General features: G+C 38.8%; 1 protein-coding gene across 2 annotated transcripts in view; it reads right to left on the minus strand.

Annotated features, from left to right (window-relative positions):
• WDR37 (WD repeat domain 37) overlaps positions 1-20,376 on the minus strand; it is an 82,624-nt gene that overhangs the window by 54,667 nt on the left and 7,581 nt on the right. For both annotated transcript variants that reach the window (XM_061587501.1, XM_061587502.1), the window contains exons 2-5: positions 10,504-10,681; positions 7,008-7,104; positions 5,004-5,099; positions 4,787-4,851 (exon numbers count right to left, since the gene is read on the minus strand). In XM_061587501.1, coding sequence (XP_061443485.1) covers positions 4,787-4,851; positions 5,004-5,099; positions 7,008-7,104; positions 10,504-10,641 — 396 coding nt within the window. In that variant the 5' untranslated portion in view covers positions 10,642-10,681. The remainder of the gene's footprint in view (positions 1-4,786; positions 4,852-5,003; positions 5,100-7,007; positions 7,105-10,503; positions 10,682-20,376) is intronic.

The raw sequence follows: 20,376 nt of genomic DNA on the forward strand, positions 1-20,376 counted from the left end.
AAGCTTTGCTTCATTTTACTTCCTGCTGCAGGACTCCTGAACTAGTCCTTTGATTGAGCAGCCCAACAAGTTCTGCAGCATTTCCTACTTTATAATAGTCACATAAGATGACAAACATTCTATTTGCTACTTATTCTCCAAAATACAGCATAAGCTGAATCCTAAGTGCACTTGATAAGCTCCCCTCCTCACCCACCCCGCAGCTACAAAAAATCCAAACACTGAAAAAAGCAGTGTGAAAAATTACACTGAATTTATTTGGTTTAATCCTCCTCTAGGATGCACAACTTAACGTGGTGAGGGGGTTTGAACAGTGTATCCAAAATGCAACACAAGAGAGTGCTGGAAGATGACCCCCCCCCCAGCTCAGAAGGCACTCGCCGAGCTACTGGAGAAGAACAAAGGACAAGTACGAGTAGCACTGTGACTAATGATGCAGCTGGGTCAAATCCAAAAAGAAGCCTAGAGGCTGATGCGCACAGATGCGAAAGGAGAGTCTGGAGATGTACAACGCACACAACAGGAACATGGAATGTGAGAATCATAAACCAGGGAAAGTCAGAAATTATCAAGAAAGAAATAGAACGTATCAACATTACAGTACTTTGCGTGAGTGAATTAAAATGGAAGGGAATGGGACATTTTCAATCAGGCAACTACAAAATATTTTATGCAGGAAATGAGAAATTAAGAAGAAACGGGGTTGCTTTAATAGTGAGAAGTGATGTATAAAAAAACAATACCAAAAACGCAAGGTTCAAGTGAGTGATATCAATGAGATTTAACGGGAAACAGGAAACATAACTATCATCCAAGTCTATGCTCCAACAGCAAATGCAAAAGAGGAATTACAGAGATTTTACGCAGACATACAGGAAGAAATTGATCACGCACCAAAACAGTATGTGCTGATAATCATGGGGGACTGGAATGCAAAAGTAGGGAACAGAGAAGAACTAGGAATTAGAACCCTAAATGCAGCAATACAGCAAGTAGTACATAGGGACAAAGAGAACTATTACAATGGTATTGTATAGAAATAGAAGAGGACAACAAAAAGGGTAGAACAAGAGCCTTATTCCAAAAGATTAGAGAAAATTAAAGCGAAAATTAAACCAAGAGTAGGGATGTTGAATAATTAACAGGGGAACACACTGACTGACCGAGATGAAATAAAAGGAAGATGGAAGCAATACAATGAAGAACTCTATAAAAGAGATGTAAGGATGACAGATTCATTCACAGAGGAACCATATGATGAAGAACCAGAAATTATAGAATGTGAGGTGAAAGATGCTCCTAAAATACTTGGAAGAAACAAATCACCAGGAACAGATGGCATACCAATAAAGTTGCTACAAGCTACTGATACTGAATCTGTCCAAATTTTGACAAAACAATGGCCCACAGATTGGAAGCGTTCAATATACATCCCAATTCCAAAGAAAGGGGATCCCAGGGAATGCAGTAATTATCAAACTATTGCCTTAATATCCCATGCACGTAAAGTAATGCTCAAGATTCTACAACAAAGGCTCTTACCATATATGGAGCAAGAAATGCCAGATGTCCAAGCTGGATTTAGAAAAGGAAGAGGCACCAGAGATCATATCGCAAACATACGTTGGATAATGGAACGGAGCAAGGAATTTCAGAAGAAAATCACCCTGTGCTTTATAGATTACAGCTAAGCCTGTGATTGTGTAGATCATGAAAAACTATGGAATGCCTTAAAAGAAATGGGGGTGCCATAGCATCTAATTGTTCTGATGAGCAACCTATACTCTGGGCAAGAGGCTACTATAAGGACAGAATATGAAGAAACTGACTGGTTCCCAATTGGAAAGGGTGTGAGACAGGGGTGTATTTTATCACCCTACTTTAATCTATATGCAGAACATATCATATGGAAAGCAGGATTGGACCAAGATGAAGTTGTGAAAATTGGAGGGAGAAATATCAATAATTTAAGACATGCAGACGATATCATACTCTTAGCAGAAACCAGTAATGATTTGAAACGAATGCTGATAAAAGTTAAAGAGGAAAGCACAAAAGCAGGACTACAGATAAATGTCAAGAAGATTTAAGTAACGACAACAGAAGATATATGTAACCTTAAAGTTGACAACGAAGACATTGAACTTGTCAAGGATTATCAATACTTTGGCACAGTCATTAACCAAAAGGGAGACAATAGTCAAGAAATCAGAAGAAGGCTAGGACTGGGGAGGGCAGCTATGAGAGAACTAGAAAAGGTCCTCCAATGCAAAGATGAATCACTGAACACTAAAGTCAGGATCATTCAGATCTTGGTATTCCCAATCTCTATGCATGGATGTGAAAGTTGGACAGTGAAAAAAGTGGGTAAAAGAAAGATCAACTCATTTGAAATGTGGTGTTGGAGGAGCTTTGCGCATGCCATAGACTGTGAAAAAGACAAATGATTGGGTATTAGAACAAATTAAACCAGAACTATCATTAGAAGCTAAAATGATGAAACTGAGGTTATCATACTTTGGACACATAATGAAAAGGCATGATTCACTAGAAAAGACAATAATGCTGGGAAAAACAGAAGGAAGTAGAAAAAGAGGAAGGCCAAACAAGAGATGGATTGATTCCATAAACGAAGCTACAGACCTGAACTTACAAGATCTGAACATGGTGGTTAACAACAGATGCTATAGGAGGTTGCTGATTCATACGGTCACCATAAGTCGTAATCAACTTGAAGGCACATAACAACAACAATTTGGTTTAATAAAGAAAGCCATTCCCTAGCTTGTGTTAAAGGAGATGAAATCATCGGTCTGTATTAATCCAGACAGGTAATAACACCTTCATCAAATATAAGAACGTTATGGGGAAAAGCTGTTTCTGGTTCTTAGATTCTGACTTCATCAATTAGTATCCAAAACAAAAGCAGGAAATGGCTAATAATGGGTGGGACAAGGTCCTCCAAGAGGGCACAGTTGACGGATACGATATCCATAGAGACAAATTGATTAATATGTCATTCTGCATGTTCCACTGCTCACTAATGTTTAGCTAGGCATGCGTATTGGCACACTGGGAAGCAAAGCAGTTACCCAGGAGTCTCCACCCCATATTTCCCAGCTTCCTACGTTGAAGTTGCGAGGTCCACCCGATTTGCCTGGGAAAGAATTTGAGCGCTATGTAGCAAGTAAGAAGAGATAAGTATTCAGCACTTGCTATTAAAGAAAAGCAATTTATAACACACAATTAATAATAAATGTATTTATTGTGATGACTATATAGAAAGTGAACTGCTGTTCATATTTAACAGATTAATAATACATTAATACAAAATAGAGGAGGTATTTCCATCCCACAAGAATCTTATTGACAGTGCGAACTATGTAGAAAGACAGGGGGTGGGATCCCTTAAACGGAAAATGAACACTGTAAACACAACTCATTGTTAAATTAAAACATCTCAGCATTTTACTAAAACCCGCGTAAATTTGCACGTTCAAATTACACTTCGTCTATTACTATTTTTATTGCTCTAATTACTGTATTGTTTATTAAAGAGCAAGAGCAACAGTTCGTTAAAGAGCAAGAGCAACAGTGGCAAAACCAAAAACCAAAAGGTAACTGTACTGAAATGTTCTGTAGTGAGGATAGTTTCTACATTTCAAATACAGTTGTTGCTCCACACAATTTGTTCACCTGCCAAGAGGCCCACTGCTGACCCAATCCCAAGTGGGGGATTAAAAGTTTGAGCTCTTAAATCCCTTCCAAATCCCCACTGTGCTTGCCTCTCTAAGTAAGATTGGTTGGGCATTCAACATAAACTCAGGGCTAGGTGTGGTAGTCTAAACTAAACACCCTGCCAGTCTACATCACCCACAATTTCTGCATGCTATTGGTGATGGAGATCGTGGCAGACAAGATGGTTTTGCTTTGAAGGCTGCCACCACCAACCAGCCCCAAGTTTCCTAGAAAGACCAAAGGGTGCAGTAAGACATATTAACGTATTTGAGGGGAGAAAGTGTCTCACCTTAGCTGTTTTAGAAACCAGCCAGACAGCATAAATAAATAGGGATCCCTCTCTCTGGTCGATTAGCAAACCTAAGGTCATTTCATGATCAAGGCCAGAAAAATGTCACGTCCTTGATCCTAGAGTTGATACTTGACACCCAAGGAAAGCTCTGTGTACAGCCAACACCCAAAGTTTAGGTTTGCACATCAGAATGCAATTTATTTTGAAAGCCCTGGGAAGATAATAGGATTATCTCCTCTTCCCATGAATGAGTAGTACATGCATGGGGCAAGAACACACTGCTATTGACATGTGACTGATAATTAAAATATTAATCAGGTTACTGGTAACTGCAATCAGAAGATACATCCAGTCCTGTGAATCCACATTTTGAAAGAGGCCACAACAAAAAATAATGCCCATAAACAAGGAAATAGGCAAAATGGACATCTGTTTCAATTAATTACCATTTATTCCTGCAGAATTCCTCACAATCGAATTCTATTAATTTTAATATCCTATTACTATCTTTTTAAAAATCCTGTCACATCTCCCCTTTGCTGCAAACCTCTTTCTGTCACTCATTTTTAATTTCCCTTTCTTAATGAAGTATTCACTGCATAATTTTCAAACAACATTTCTGAAGAGCTAGATAAATAAAGATGCCAATCATTTTGCTAAGTAATACCTACACATAAAAGGTACTTCACACAAACTTGCCAAAATTAGGCTGGTGAGTAAATACTGTAGGAATAGAAAAGATTCAGTGTTTCATACCTTGCTAGTAGATGCCTTGTAAGTAGTCTTTAATTTCTGAGATAGCTGACTGGTACTATGACTGGCTGTTGAGACAAATAAATTTAAAGGGGGGTTGTTTTTAAAGGATGTTTCAATATCTTATTTGAACATTGGTGTTAATATTCTGATAGAACACCAGCTTAAGTTATGAAAAGCCAACTAAGAGGGGTATACTTGTCAACTCTCTTGGGCTTACCTTTTGTTTTCAGCTGTCCCTTGCTCAGTTCAGCTCCATCAATGGTTTGGCCTTCAGCTGCTAAGCGCTCATTAAGTGTATCAATCTCTCTACGTACTAGCAGTAGCATAAAAATTAATGTTAATGCAAATAACAACCATTCAATCACAACTTTTAAATCATCACATATTCCTTATCTCCAAGGCTTCAACTGTGCTGGCTAATAGTCTCTAGTTTTCATCTACACAGGATTTTTTTTTGTGGTTATCTGTATACTACAACTATTAATAAACACAATCACGTCAGCAGCCACCAAATTCTGACAAAAGTTTCACAGTGAACTTTGTCATCAGGAAGTTGTATTAAAATCACAATTCCTGAGGGAATAATGCTGATGCAAAACAGCCGTCAGTAAAAGTAAATGAAAATTCAGGAAGGAAGGACCGCTATCTCTCTTCCACAATCAGCAAGTCACTGCTTGCCAAACAGCTTGTTCCTGTTTGTAATTCCACTCCCAAAACAAAAAAAAATGAACCCAGCAGTAGAACTTATCTTATTTTTGCCAAATAAAAAAAGAACATCCAGTCCAGATACTTGGTGATTGCAAACTTGAATCAATGCACACAATTCTGGCTTGCCTGCACTGGCTTCCCATATGCTTCCGGGCAAGATTCAAAGTGTTGGTACTAACCTATAAAGCCGTATATGGCGCGGGACCACGATATCTGTCGGAACGCCTCTCCCGATATGAACCCGCCCGTTCACTACGGTCTACTACGAAGGCCCTCCTCCGGGTCCCGACCCATAGGGAGGCCCGGAGGGTGGTGACAAGATCTAGGGCCTTCTCAGTGGTGGCCCCCGAACTATGGAATAGTCTCCCCGAGGAGGTGTGCTTGGCGCCGACACTATCATCTTTTCGGCGCCAAGTTAAAACCTTCCTCTTCTCTGAGGCATTTTAATTTAAGTTAATTTAATTTTAAATTGTTGTAATCTGATTTCAGTTTGTACAGTTTTTATATACTTCGTTTTATGAGATTGTGTAATTTTATTGTATTTTTTTGATGTTCACCGCCCAGAGAGCTATTGCTAGTCGGGCAGTATATAAGTTTAATTAATAAATAATAAATAATAAATTAATTAATTAATAAGAACCTCAGTAATGCCTCACTTGGAGCATTGTGTGTGTGTGTGTGTGTGTGTGTGTGTGTACACACACACGCTACAGCCCTAAAAATAGACATTAATCTTCACACATTCCAAGAACCTGTGGAGGGTGTAGCAAAGCGCACTATTTCCCAACTTCCCCACTGGCTCCCTTCCCAGACCTTTGCACATTGGGCAAAAGGTCTGAAAGGGGGAAGCTATATACATTCAGGCTCCACCATATGATCAGGGACCCCATGACACAACATCTCTGGTCAAATGGCAGAACCTATGCACATTCAGCCACATGTATGTAGATTCCCCCTTTGAGGACTTCTGCCCAATGGGTAAAGGTTTGGTGGTGAAGCCAGCAAGGATGCAGATGTTTAAGGCGGGGCAGAGCATGCATTTCTTCTAGGTCCTCCACATATTATCTGCAGGGCTTATTTGACAAGCATATTATTATTTGATATGTATTTTTACATTTTTATGCTGCCTTATCACCAAGCGGCTGGCTTGGCTGCTGCTGAAACTAGTGAAGTATAGCTGTTAATAAGTGAAATACAGAACATAATATAAAGCATTATCAGACATCTGAATGCTCTGTTTATATCTTTAGAAAATTGTGTACTCAATAACATGACAGACAGTACAGTTTTCGAGATCTAAAGTGAAGAGGGATTAGACAATGCTAGCATATAGGATCTCAAATATGTATAGGTAGCTTGGGAAGCTTAAGTGCCCATTCAAAGTTCATACTTCACCATTGTTTATGGAGCCACAGGACCAGAATAATTACCTGGAATATAATGTATCTAGTATAATTCCCCCGCAGTTTATTTCAACTTATCTTTCCAATGAGTTATATAAAGACCAACTCACATTCAAGATTTTCAATGTAGAGGTTCTCAAACTCTCTTTCTATTTGGCCAAAAAGTTCCAGAAGTGTATTTCTTACAGATGATGGCAATTTAGAATCCTAGAGAGGATGAAAATATTAAAAATGATTGGAGAGTTTTACAGGGCTTTCTGTTTCTGTGCATTACAATACTTGATGCCAAGTCTGTAATTTGACTCTGAAATCTATTCTGAAATATTTCTTTCAATATTTCAAAGCACAGATTTCAAATTCAAACATTTAAATCATGCTTCTATCCCCATTGCTATTTAGATTGTTGAACAAATCATGCTTTTACCCCCAATACAACAAGCAGAGGGTTGTTTTATTTTTGTTGGGGTTCTAAGTATTTATTAACTACTAGTCTAAGGAAGGTGGATTGAACAGCAGAAGAGAGCATGGCAGTCAAGTGGTAACTAGTTCTACAAACAAAATACCAGAAAGAACATAGAAAAACAAGGCTTTGGTACTTGTAAGAGGGAACAGGAAGAGGAAAGGTTTAATAGCTCTCCTAAGCATTGTTATTTCAGGTGCAAGAGAATAGCAATCCACATTCCGCTGACAAAATGTCTACTGCATGGAGTGGATGTAGACTGTACTACTGATGCTATCAGTTTGCTAACTTCTTACTTGGCAAAGTTCACTATACAACTGCAGCCCAGCAGCTATTTATTCTCAGTATGGCCTTCAGTACTTTTTCCAGTTCAGTATTGCACAAGAAACTGCACACAGCAAGATTAGCCAGGGGTTATCCCTCTCAAGCTGTTATAGGAATTTTTCTCCGTAAAAACAGGCCAATTAGTTGCTACTTTCATTTAGTCAAACGTTATGAAATTACCCTATGAATTAAATTAAAGCACAAGCACCTTTTATAACAGGCCGCAAAACTAAAGCCATGTTGAGATTTCATTTATAGTTGAAATACCAATTCTAAAACTTATGGGTTTGATCCATACTATCTGTGAGCAGAACTGCACCCTGAGAATGCTCCACGGGATGAAGGAAGCTCTTTCTGCCAACTCCTCCTTTCTTCTTCAGCCCCCTATGTCTGCACCCCAAAAGCTGCTTTGGAGGATTGGGGGACTCTTTGGAAAAGCATGAAAGGTAGGAGGATTAAGCAAAAATTGCCTCCCCCCCTTTCTCCATCAGGAGAAGGGGGGATGGCAAAAATACCCCCCTTCCTGCAACAGGAGCACCCGCTCCTTCCATTCGCAGAAAGGCATGCCTGAATACAACTCTATCCATACGGATGTGAAGAACATTGACTTCTGGACATTGTTTTTACTGAAAAGACCACATTAAAGTTATACTTCCTTGGACTAAATTGTGGAAAAACCTGTAAAACTTAAGCAGCAGATATCTGAATAGCTGGAAAACCTGAGACAGAAACAAAAAAAAAACTCAGCAAGCTCCTAAAACAGTACAGCTGGAATCCAAAAGTCTGACTAGTCTTGCACAAAAGGGCTCTACTAGTTCAGTACAATTTTTGACATTTTCCCCTTTGAACAGTTCTCTAATTCAATTGTTAACCAAGCAGCATGGAAGGGTGGGTGGAGACTCGGGAATAATGCTGGAAGTAAACAAATCTAAAGCCCATTTAGGTTAATAAAAATAGTTTCATAGTTCTTTGGATCTTGGCCAATATTCCCAGAAACAATGGGTTGTATCCAACTACATCATCGCATGCATGAAAGTGCTTCAACGACCACAATGGAACTTCCCTCCTAATCCCCAAATATGCTCTAGGATTCTGCAACCCAACAGAGCAGCTTGGGGGGCAGCACAGAGGCACACGCAGGGGGAGGACATTTTGTTGGACTCACAGAAGTCATTCTGTTATTTATTTAGATACAACCCAGGGTTTAGCCTTCTTTGCTATCTTCCATTTTAAAAAAAAGAAGAAACACTCTTCTTGATTTAAACTGAAGGCCCTGCATTCAGTTTTCTACCAACAAAGAAATGTACTTGCCAGTGCGGTGCAGCAAACAGATGTTGAATTTAGACAGATACGGTTATAGCCTGGTTTGGACAACTGTGCAAGGCTTCATTGACATGTTTATACTAAAAAAAATGTCACGGCTGAGCACTTCTCCCTCAACCCTCCCCTCCTCCTCCTGCGCACCAGCTTTGGCATGAAGATCCTGGCTAGTATTAAGTCAGAGTTCCCCATTACGTCTGAACTGGGGGACTCTAGCTTAATGTTGGTGAGTGAGCCAGAAACTTGTAGAATGAAAGGTTAAGTGGGGAGGGCTGAACCCCAATGCTCATTCATGGCTTCATGAACCATTGTTTATGATGCCTCAAAAAACTGTCTGAACTTGGGCATAGACTCAATTCACAGTTCAGCTGTGAATTGGAATAAATCCCTGAATTTCATCTGAACTATGGATGGAATCCGCAGCTACCTCAGATTCACCACCTATCCACTCCATGCCTGCCTCCCCACTACCACAGAGAAAGCAGGAGAGAAGGACCTCCCCCCCCCCGGCCAAATGATAGAGTGGAGGCCTTGGCAAAGCCTCCCCAGCAGGGCCAGACCACGTCAAAATTATGTGGATTTTTCACCCATCCCAGCCTGCTGCTTGCCCCATGGTGTGGCGCCTCCTCTTCTTGCTCCTCCACTGTGGTTTGGCCCTACTCAGGGAGGCTGTTGCCAAGGCCTCCACTCTATCGTTCAGCCGAGCAGGGGAGCTTCCCTCCTGCCTTCTTTCTCCGTGGTGCAGGAGTGGCCAGGTAGGAGGCAGATGGGTGATGGATTCCATCTCTGATCTGAACATTCTCAAAAGGTTGTGGTGAGGATAAATGAGGTAAGGGCTACAATCCTTAAGCATTCCCAAGTATGAAAACCCCTAGGAGTTCTATTCCTTCACATTTGGTCATTCCTTCACATTTGGTCATTCACATGACTTGACATGTGCTTTTTGTTTTGTTTTAAAGCCCTGCTGGTGATATGGAAATAGTTCTGCTGCTCAATGGATTATCGAGTTACTGTGGAAAATGGAAATGGACTGCCTTCAAGTCAACCCCGACTTATGGCTACCCTACGGATAGGGTTTTCATGGTAAGCAGTGTTCAGAGGGGGTTACCATTGCCTCCCTCTGAGGCTAGTCCTCCCCAGCTGGCTAGGGCCTGCTCAGCTTGCCACAGCTGCACAAGACAGCCCCTTCCTTGTCTGCAACTGACAGCTGGGGGGCAACTGGGCTCCTTGGGACTATGCAGCTTGCCTACGGCTGCACAGGTGGCAGGGCACGTAACCCCTGAGCCACTCACTGTGGGGGTGATCTTTAGCTGGCCCTGGACACCCAGGAGACACAAGCAGGGATGTGAACTCACACACTCTGGACTCCCAGCCAGGCTCTCCTCCCCACTGTGCTATACCAGCTGTCCAAGTTACTGTAACCTGCCTTAATAGGGTAAAGTAGAGGAACCTTTTCATTAAAAAAAAACCAAGTACGGACAACATTTTCCAGTAACGTTTACCTGGCCTTCCAACATCTCTCTCTGCAATCCTGATCGCTCTTGTTCAGAACTGTTCGTTCTTCGTATAGAAAGACTGTGAGATTTGCGCTTCTGCTTTGCTTGGCGAGCAGTGGCACAACTTCCACTTTCTGTGGGCATTACTTCAAGAAAATAACTTCCCAGAAGTTCCTAAGATAAACTAAAATCAAGTATTAAGTATTACAATTTGCCTTTTATAACAAGTTACTCCTAGAAGTAAAAATTGTAATGGAAACATTTAGGCCAGCTGAATTCTTAAATCATTTTTAGGGAAGGGTGTTTGTTTTTTTTTGTTAAACGTTTCCAGAAAAAAACTGCTTTTAATTAAGACTGCATCTGTAATTAATTCAATTTCTATTTAAAATAATGTTTGTTTATTTACAGTTTATTTTATTTATATCCCGCCCTTTGGAGATATAAGACAGTGGAATTGTGACCACACTTTTTGCCATTAATTATTAACCTCAAAGCTGCCCCATAAATAAAAATTTCATCCACTTAGGGTTTTATTAAGTGCTTTTCAAATGCAAAGTAAGAATTCCAAAATGCTTCCGGCAAACAACCAAATATCTATTGTAATTCAATGAAATACATGCAAAGTCATAAACCCAGCTATAAATACAGGAAGATGATGTTTGAAGGGCAGCATCAGGTAATATTTAGTAACAAACATTCACCAAGGATTTTTTCCTTGACTTTTGCAATTTACTAAATGCATTCATTCCTATCAAGCCCATTCTTATGTAAAGCAGATTACATATAGATAGCACTATAGTCAAATTCTTTAAAAGTTAACTTATTCAGCGGTTAATACTACTATCAAAACAGATTTGCCAATTTCTTTTTTTTTAACATTTTGCCTCTATAAAATCATTGCTATGTGTTTCAAAATTTAATTCCAGAAAACTAATTTGACTTGTGTTTAAATTACCTGACAGTACACTTCAACCAGACTTGCCCATGCATGAAGCATAGTGGTTCCCTAAGAAAATCAAGTTGTGCTTCATCTACAGCAGAGGATCCAAGAATCTACACTGCATCCGAATCTTCTAACAATGAACATGAGTCTATTAAGCGAGCAGCATTTGCCATTTTTCCTCTCAAAAGCCATTTTAATGAGGGCTGGAGCATTTTGTCATCTAAAAACCGTTTGATTAAGAAGAAGGCCACAGTTCACCCGGCAGCAGATGTTTTATTTCAAATTGTTAATATTTTTTAGTATAAGAACTTACAAAAGCCATGAGAGGCAGGCAACATCTTAACAGAGGCACTCCTCCTCAACCCCATGAGAAAAAATGTCTCTTCTAAAATGGTGTCTGATTCATCTAAAGGCAAAGACTGCTGTTCAGAATTATTATTCTATTCATACACAATTTTAATCAATTATAATTCAGAGTTAATTAAGATTTATTTTATTAGTATGAGTCCCAATTTTAATATAATACGTGCATTTCTAACTTCAATTAGGGTTGCCAACCCTCCAGGTTTGGCCTGGAGTCCAGGAATTAATCTCAGTCTCCAAGAACCTCTCGAGGCTAATACTGGAGATGTAACAAGCCACCATTGTGGTCTCACACCGACTTGTCATCTCATGAGGCCGAAGCAGGAAGGTGCAGGAGATACAAAGGGGGAGTTAATAGACAGTAAAGAGAGGAGAAAACCATGGAAACTTTGTTGTTGTTGTTATGTGCCTCCAAGTCAACTACAACTTATGGCGACCCTATGAATCAGTGACCTCCAAGAGCATCTGTCATGAACCACCCTGTTCAGATCTTGTAAGTTCAGGTCTGTGGCTTTCTTTATGGAATCAATCCATCTCTTGTTTGGCCTTCCTCTTTTTCTATTCCTTCTGTTTTTCCAAGCATTATTATCTTTTCTAATGAATCATGTCTTCTCATTATGTGTCCAAAGTATGATAACCTCAGTTTCATCATTTTAGCTTCTAGTGATAGTTCTGGTTTAATTTGTTCTAACACCCAATTATTTGTCTTTTTTGCAGTCCATGGTATCCGCAAAGCTCTTCTCGAACAGCACATTTCAAATGAGTTGAACCATGGAAACTAGTCCTGGGTAAATATTGGAGTTAGGAGACTGGTAGAGGTGCAGAGACATCCAGGAGTGACAGAAAGGGGGAGCTGAGTATTCAAGAACAGTTCCCTGTATCTTGCTATATTGTCAGTCAGCTAGGACTGAATTGATCCTCTTTAGGAGATAACAAACACAACTTTGCCAGTAGTTTAGAGGCATATAGTGATGGTCAAAAATGACTGTTGCCCATTCTGAAACAGTAGCTTTTTCTACATGGCAGCCAAAATCCAAGATTGAGTCCTCCGAATGTAGAATTCGACAATATTCTTGTTCTAAAGTCTAAGAAAGTGTGCTTGGTGTCTATGTATAGGTTTTGTTGGATGGGATATTTAAATTTTGAGCTCTCTATAACTCCTGAATCATCGAAAATGGCTTCCATAATCCAAAACGGCCACCACCATAATGATTTACAAAGCTATGGGAACCACACCTGCTTCCCCTCCATAATGCTGGGAAAGTTATGCAATCACATAAAAAATACAAGACATATGCATTTCCAAGAAAAAAAAATATTTGGAACAAAAATAATCAAAAAGAATTTCCATTGATATTACATTCATTAATTGTATTTCTTGCTGGCTAATCATTTCCTTCTTCCATATTGCCACACTTTATCTTGCACAGCACTTCAGTCCTGTTAAATCTTAACACTTTTCAATGACACATACTTCCCATATTTACATGCCAAAAACTCTAAAATCACATCCAGTGGAGCTTTGCTGCCGAGCCATTCAATCTTCAGGTACTCATCACTGATAATCTAACCATGCCCATTCAGAGAGGGTATTTCAGGATTTGGAATTACGGCATGTCTCTAAATTGCAGCCTGATAGTTTGCCCATTGAATACGAAGATGCAAGGATGTACAGCATGGAGGCATAGCTTCTGGATGCATATCACCACTCTTTATTTATTTATTTATTTATTTTATTATACTTGTATACCGCCCCATAGCCGAAGCTCTCTCACCAGTGGTCCTATTGCTGCAAATGTTTCTTCTTCTACATCTCCAGATGAGCCTAGCTTGTATGCATGCTTTAACATGTTTTGGTGATTTCAGCAACAACTTTAGAATACCCAGTTTTCCTTTACTGCAAAATGCAGAAACTGAATCACATCCGAACAAAGCATGCACAGCGGAAAGCGCTGTTAAGAAATCATGCAGAGGGGCATTATCAGGAAACAGAATCTTCTGCATCACAAGATCATAACTCAAAATGTGGGCTTTTGACTGCTTTCTGGAGTAGACATAACCGCTTCTGTTTATTGAATGGTATTGGCAGAGTTAAATTCCTGTAACATCTATGTCATCAGTGTGCAAGATGTACTTTTTGTGTGTTGCATGTGCAACATGTACCATCATCCTGGTATCAGCCTCTTCATGTACACAAGTAAGTTATGGAATACGAATGGCACCTTCTTCACAAATTCGCCAATACACGTCACCAACTGTTACACAGAATTCTTTATCACTCAACATGTCTCTTGATGCGTCTTATTTTCCATTCATTGACAAGAAACCTGGTAAGTTCTGTTTTATTTTGCAATTATCAGATGGACTGTCTCTGTTGATTTCATATGACCCCATAATGCTGCTGTAAATTACCCCTGATGGTGCAGCATTCTCTGATCTGTTGTTTCTCTCAATGTCTTTAATGGAAAACATATTGTACACACAGAATAGTACATCAACTCTGTTGCTTGGCACCCATGTGACCTTTTGGAATACGTTCTGTGCCAATAAAATAAATGTTTCACTCTAGGCAGGCGATCTTTTCTGTAGAATAGCCATTCCATCAAACTCAGATATGGCAAGCTCTGGGTGCTTCAGCATGGACATCTTTAATGAGATAGTCGAGGGTTGTGCCTTGTTCGTCTTCCTGAGATGAGAAAATGCATCACCCAGAGACCAGGATAGGGGTTTCAGGTATGACAAAAACAGACTTTTGCATACCTGCCCAAAACAGCTATTCTAGAAAAGAGTGCACAATCTTGTTTCAGTGGAAGAAGTCTATGTTTTGCATTGTCTTTAATGATCACTGTGAGATCTTTTAAGTCCCAGTTTAGGAGGTAAGGAAAAAAATGGTACATACATTGAATGTGCAACAGTCTTCAACAAATTTACTGAAGTCTTCTATTCCCCTTTTCTCTGCATTAAGAAATATTATCATCTTTCATCTTAGGTGCAGCAGGTTTATCTTTTGAAAGACTTCTTAGTCTTAAGCATAAATTACCAAGGGTTTTTTTGGGGGGGAAGAAGCCCTCTTGAATTAACATACCCATAATAACCATATATCATTACCAAAGACCTTTCCTCAGTTCTCATTTTCCAACTTATATAAACGATAAAAATTTTGTTCCGCAATTTTGTAGATCGCTATGGCAGTCATTCTGGATTATGGAAGCCATCTTAGATGATTCAGGAGTTATGGAGAGCTTAAAATTTAAAGCTCCCATCCAACAAAACTTACACATAGCCACCAAGCATACTTTCCTAGACTTTAGCACAAGAATACTGCTGAATTCTATATTCTAGGGCTTTCAATTAAGTATGATGGAAGAAAAGCAGTGAGAAGCCATGCTGAAAGCATAAAACATAAATTAGAAAAACAGAAAAGAATGGCACAAATATCATTTTTTTACCAAAACTGACTCACCCCAAGAAAATCAGGTGACAATAGTTGAATTAGGGTATCATTTAAGTTACATAAACCAAGACTGTGCAAACAAAATGCCTGATTCAATATTGCCTGATTCTGAAATTACAAAAAAAAAAAATCTTCTGGGCAGATGGCAGAGAATAAAATATTTTGGCACCAAAATCCCTAGAACTTTTGTTTAAGGACTTGGAAAATGCACGGTTTTTTCCAGTTGGGCCTGATGCTTCTAACAAGGAACACAGGAAGTTCTTGCCATTAACCGTATGTTACTTTTCTGTGACAGAGGGAATTAAGCATGGCTTTCTTAATTTTTACAATGACAACGAAGAGACAAGAGAGGCAATTGCAACACAGATCTCCAATATTCTATTACTGAAGAATGGTCTCAACATTAACAGTGTGTCTTTTTATGTGACTGACAATGCCTCTGTAAATTTTGGAAAACACAAGCCAATGTATCAGAAATCAAAACAGTTCAATAACCACCTGATACAAGTGGGATGCAAATATCATATAATTCACAACTGCCACAAACACAGGATGAAGACTTTGAGTTTTGATGTAGCAACACTTATCCTCAAGGTATACAATGAGTTTAACTTTTCGGCCAAGACGGCAGTCTCTTTGGTCCTTTCTTTGAGTTTGTAGAAAGGGAATACATAGATGTGCTTCGGCACATAACAAAAAGGTGGCTATTACTTTTACCTGCTATTGAACACATACTATAATGTTTGAGGGCATAATTTTTTTTCAGAGGGGGAAGAAGAATGTGTGAAGATTATGTGGGCAGCTTCCAGCTGGGAAAAACACAAATTTCACCCTCTTCGTTATGTTTACTTTTTGCGCAATCTGATCGTAATCTTTCAAGATGCTCTGAAGAAACTGGAATGTAATGTCAGCTCCATAGAACTCCATGGTGTCATGGCAGGCCTCCATTCAAAACTGAAGAGAAGAGAGGACAAATTCTATGGAAGATCAGCCCAAGTCATTTTGGGCAATATGTCTCCAACTGACAACAGAAAATTCAGAGACGAAGCTTATAAAACAGCTTATAAGACACAGTGCACATTACCTGAAGAAATGGTATGATGTTGAAACATCACTTTAAAAAAAAATCAGTGCTCTTACTTCACAGTGATGTGAAATGGTCAGATTTACAGACTCTTGCTACTGCACTCCACATTGAGATTGACATTTACAAGGTGTATGATGACTAATACTTTTTTACAACAAACAAGGGAAGAAATTGTCTCCGAGGAGCAGAACACAGATCGGAGATGGGTGGAGATTTTCAAACAAATGCCAGAGGATAGTGACAACCAAATGAAGTCTTTCACACTTCCCATTCCTGTATCTAATGCCTGCTGAGAGACAGTTTTCAGTTTAATGACACAACTGTGGACCAAGGACAGAAAAGGCTGTGTGGTAGCACTATGAAGGGCAAGCTGCAGGTAAAACTGAACACTGGACATTAACATGACCTGTGCAGTTTCTAGACTTCTTAAAAAAGAACCCAGATCTGCTAAAAACAGCAAGAGGTCAGCTCAAATATAAATTAAAAAAAGAGGAAACAAAACAAGCCAGCCCAGCTTTAAGGTACAAACTTCACATTATATTTCAAGTATTTTAGTATGAAGGTGTTACGGCTGACCACCTAGTTAGAAGATGTTTAAGGATAGCGTTTAAGAGGTGTGATGTATTGTTTTACTGCCTTAATTGTACTATCTTTAAACTGTTTTTAACCATTTTAAGTGTATGTTTAAAGGTTTTAATGTCGTATATAGTTTAATTCAATTTTAATTGCCAGTTTTTGTTTGTTTTTATTATATGTATTCATTTTTATTTGTAAGCCACCCTGAGTTCCAGCTTTGGGAAAAGGGCAGGGTAATAATAATAATAATAATAATAATAGTTGCAGAGATGGAGGGCAGAACAAAAGGGTGAAAGAAATGGCCTCCGCTAGTGGTTGTCTTTGGAGACTCTCCCCAGGGTTTACTGTTTTTTAAAAAAAATAAAGTCTATTTTAAAGGTTTTTCATATATTTTTACAAAATGATAACAATAGGACATGAAGAAAAAACAGAGTACACTAAGAAGAAAACAAAAAATAACAAAAATATAAAATAAACAAAATAAATAAAAGTGAGTCTGCTCTCTGGCCTCTAAAGGTCTGGTTTCACAAGTTTGGGTTTAAACAGTAAAGGCGAATTAAAGAGGTTAAGTTGCGTTCGTAAATTTAGATAGGTAAAGTAACATGTAGAAATTCTATCTCAGTTTGAAAAAATCTCCAGGAATTTCCTCAGCCAGAGCTGACAACCCTAATTTCAATATAGAACAATTATTATGGCATTATATGTAAGGTTAAAACACTATCGAAAAAGCAACATCCAAATCCCCTAAAATTCCAAAACAATAATGACAGCCCATGAAAGAGATCCAGGAACTTGCAGAGCAAAGAAGAAACCAAAAGTGTTAAACAAAGAAGTTTGAGGAGGATTTAAAACATCTGTGTGATAATCCCTAATCTAGGGAGATTAGGCAACACAGCAACTCTTGACCGAGTCAGGAATTAGCATTGTTATACTTCTAACAATTAGGAGGTGTCATAGGTTATGAACTATACAGCCAAAGAAAAATGCATGCTTTCCAAGGCAATGTAGTGCAAATATATGACTTAAAATCCAGACAGAAAAAATACTGCTAGAACTCTGTTTAATCACACTTACTAATTAAGGCGGAAGGTACTGTTCCTTTTGGTATGTAACTATGAGCAAAGGGCATTCACCTGAAGCAGCCTTTCTTGCCTTTCTATAAACTAATCACTCTTTTGACATGTATTTTACATGTGACTAGCTAGCAACAGAAATGGTTTCAGCAGTTCGGAAGATGCCTCCATGTGAATGCCACAATACATAAAGTCAACCTATGAATGATAATTTCCTGGAACCAAATTCACATTATATATAGATTTGTGTTATGTAGGCTCCACTAGGCATCATTAAGTTCTTACGGTCAAAAGGATCTGAGCAAAGTTATATTTTCCTCATATTGTGTTAACTTTGGTAATGGTATATAAACCTAAAGATCTACTATATTCACAGAACTGGTAAACGCGGATAATATATTTTAATCTGATGGTGCAATTTAATGCCCCTTTTTAACCATGGTCAAAGTATTCTGCAAAACAAATACTTTATTTAAGCCATTTTTCACAGCATCAAGTGAATAACTTCCTGTTTAGTTACAGAGCCTTTTCAATCATTTCCAACAAGAAAGAAGGCACAGTTAAAATAATGCAAAGCAAATTTGGAGAGTAGGAAGAAATCATATTAGTATCTTATGATATTTATTATGTATGAAGAACCTAAATGTACAAGATGCTGTACAAAACACAGAAAAACAGGGCCTGCCCAATGGAGTTCCAATCCAATTTAGGCAAAACTAAAAAGTTTTAAAAATTGGAAGAGGACAAACATAATAAAACATTGTCAAAACCTAAAAAGAAATAATTTGAGGACTAGAGAAAAGTTATTCACTCACTAAACGTTTACAGCTTATTCAGTTAGACATCATAATTTAATGTTTCATTATACTAACGACCCATTGCACATCTTCATGCACCAGAATGAAGGCAAAATTCATGCATTATTCAGGAAAAATACATGCTTAAATGTAAGCGCTCCCCCAGATCTTGCAAGATTTATCCAAAGCTGAAGAGGCAGTAAGCAAACACGCAAACACACACACACACACACACAGGGGGGGGAGAAAGGGAGAAATTAACAGGCAGGAGCAGCCTCCAAGAGCCAGCTGACGTGATGTTTCTCCTACACCGACCATTGCTGTGTGCAAGAAACATGTACACCACTGTATATGACAACAGAGTGAATGTATATTGATCATGAACACAAATCAGGAAGCCAGTGTAGGAGAAACTTCATATGTGAAGCAACTCTAAGTGCACTTTAGGGCTGCAGTCCAGTGCTAACCTACTAGAAAGTAATCCCCATTGAACTCAATGGGGATTACCTCCAGATAGGATTGCACTATAAAACTACCCACCAGCCACTTCACCAGAAAGACAGAATAGCCTTTAGCTTTTAAAGATGCATTACTTAGATTAAAGGAAAAACTACTATACTTTTCAGATTTGGTAGTAAATCACTTAAGCGAGAAAAGTGATTTCTGTCAAGATCAATTGCACCTTCCACCATAAAACTCTTACAAATTTAATGTAAGAAATGCAATTAATTGAACAAGTTCTTGGCGATGTGATGATACATGGAGATACACAGCACAATCCTATACATATTTACTCAGAAGTAAATCTCATTGAGTTCAATGGGACTTACTCCCAGATAAATGAGTACAGGATTGCAGCTACTAAGAGGTGATCAATGGTGGTAATTACCTCAATTCACCCTACTAAATTAGGTTTTCAAAATAATGGAAATTACCTGTCCAGTATATCAGTGTCATGTTAAATATCCTATGGAAACCATATTAAATATTGATTAGTGAAACAATACAAAAACTAGTCAAAAAGACTTTCACATGTTAAAGTCAATTGTAGGTGAAGCATGCAGAATTACTACTTATACTTTAAACTTCTTGCTATCATGCACGTTAAGGGCCACAGTGAGAAATTAGTGAGAAATGAGAAAATCCACAACTCTTACTGATTCATGAGCTCAATATACCTAAAGAACAGACAGGCACCCTTATAGTACCACCATCATAAATCTACTTCCTTGAAAGCATATCCCATTTGTTTCAGTGATACACTGAAACAATGCCAGTAGAATTGTTTTGGAGCAATTGTTTTTTAAAACCCTGTTCAAGTGTTCAACCTTACATGACTATAACTGCAGGAGAGCAGAGTGCAGGGCCACACACTTTCATCCTACATGTGTCCCATGCTGGTCCCTCCCAACGCTATCCACACATTACAGACATGTCTGCAGCAGGGCAGCTTGCAGAATGCAGATTGGCTATCCCCCAGAGCTGTAACCCTGAGTGCTCAGAATTGCAGCTCATGGGGACAGGCAATACACATTCAGCAAGCTGCCCTACTAGAGACATATCCTCAAATGCAGGGACTGAACTGA

Source organism: Rhineura floridana, chromosome 10, assembly GCF_030035675.1.
Source record: "Rhineura floridana isolate rRhiFlo1 chromosome 10, rRhiFlo1.hap2, whole genome shotgun sequence".
Taxonomy (NCBI): domain Eukaryota; kingdom Metazoa; phylum Chordata; class Lepidosauria; order Squamata; family Rhineuridae; genus Rhineura; species Rhineura floridana.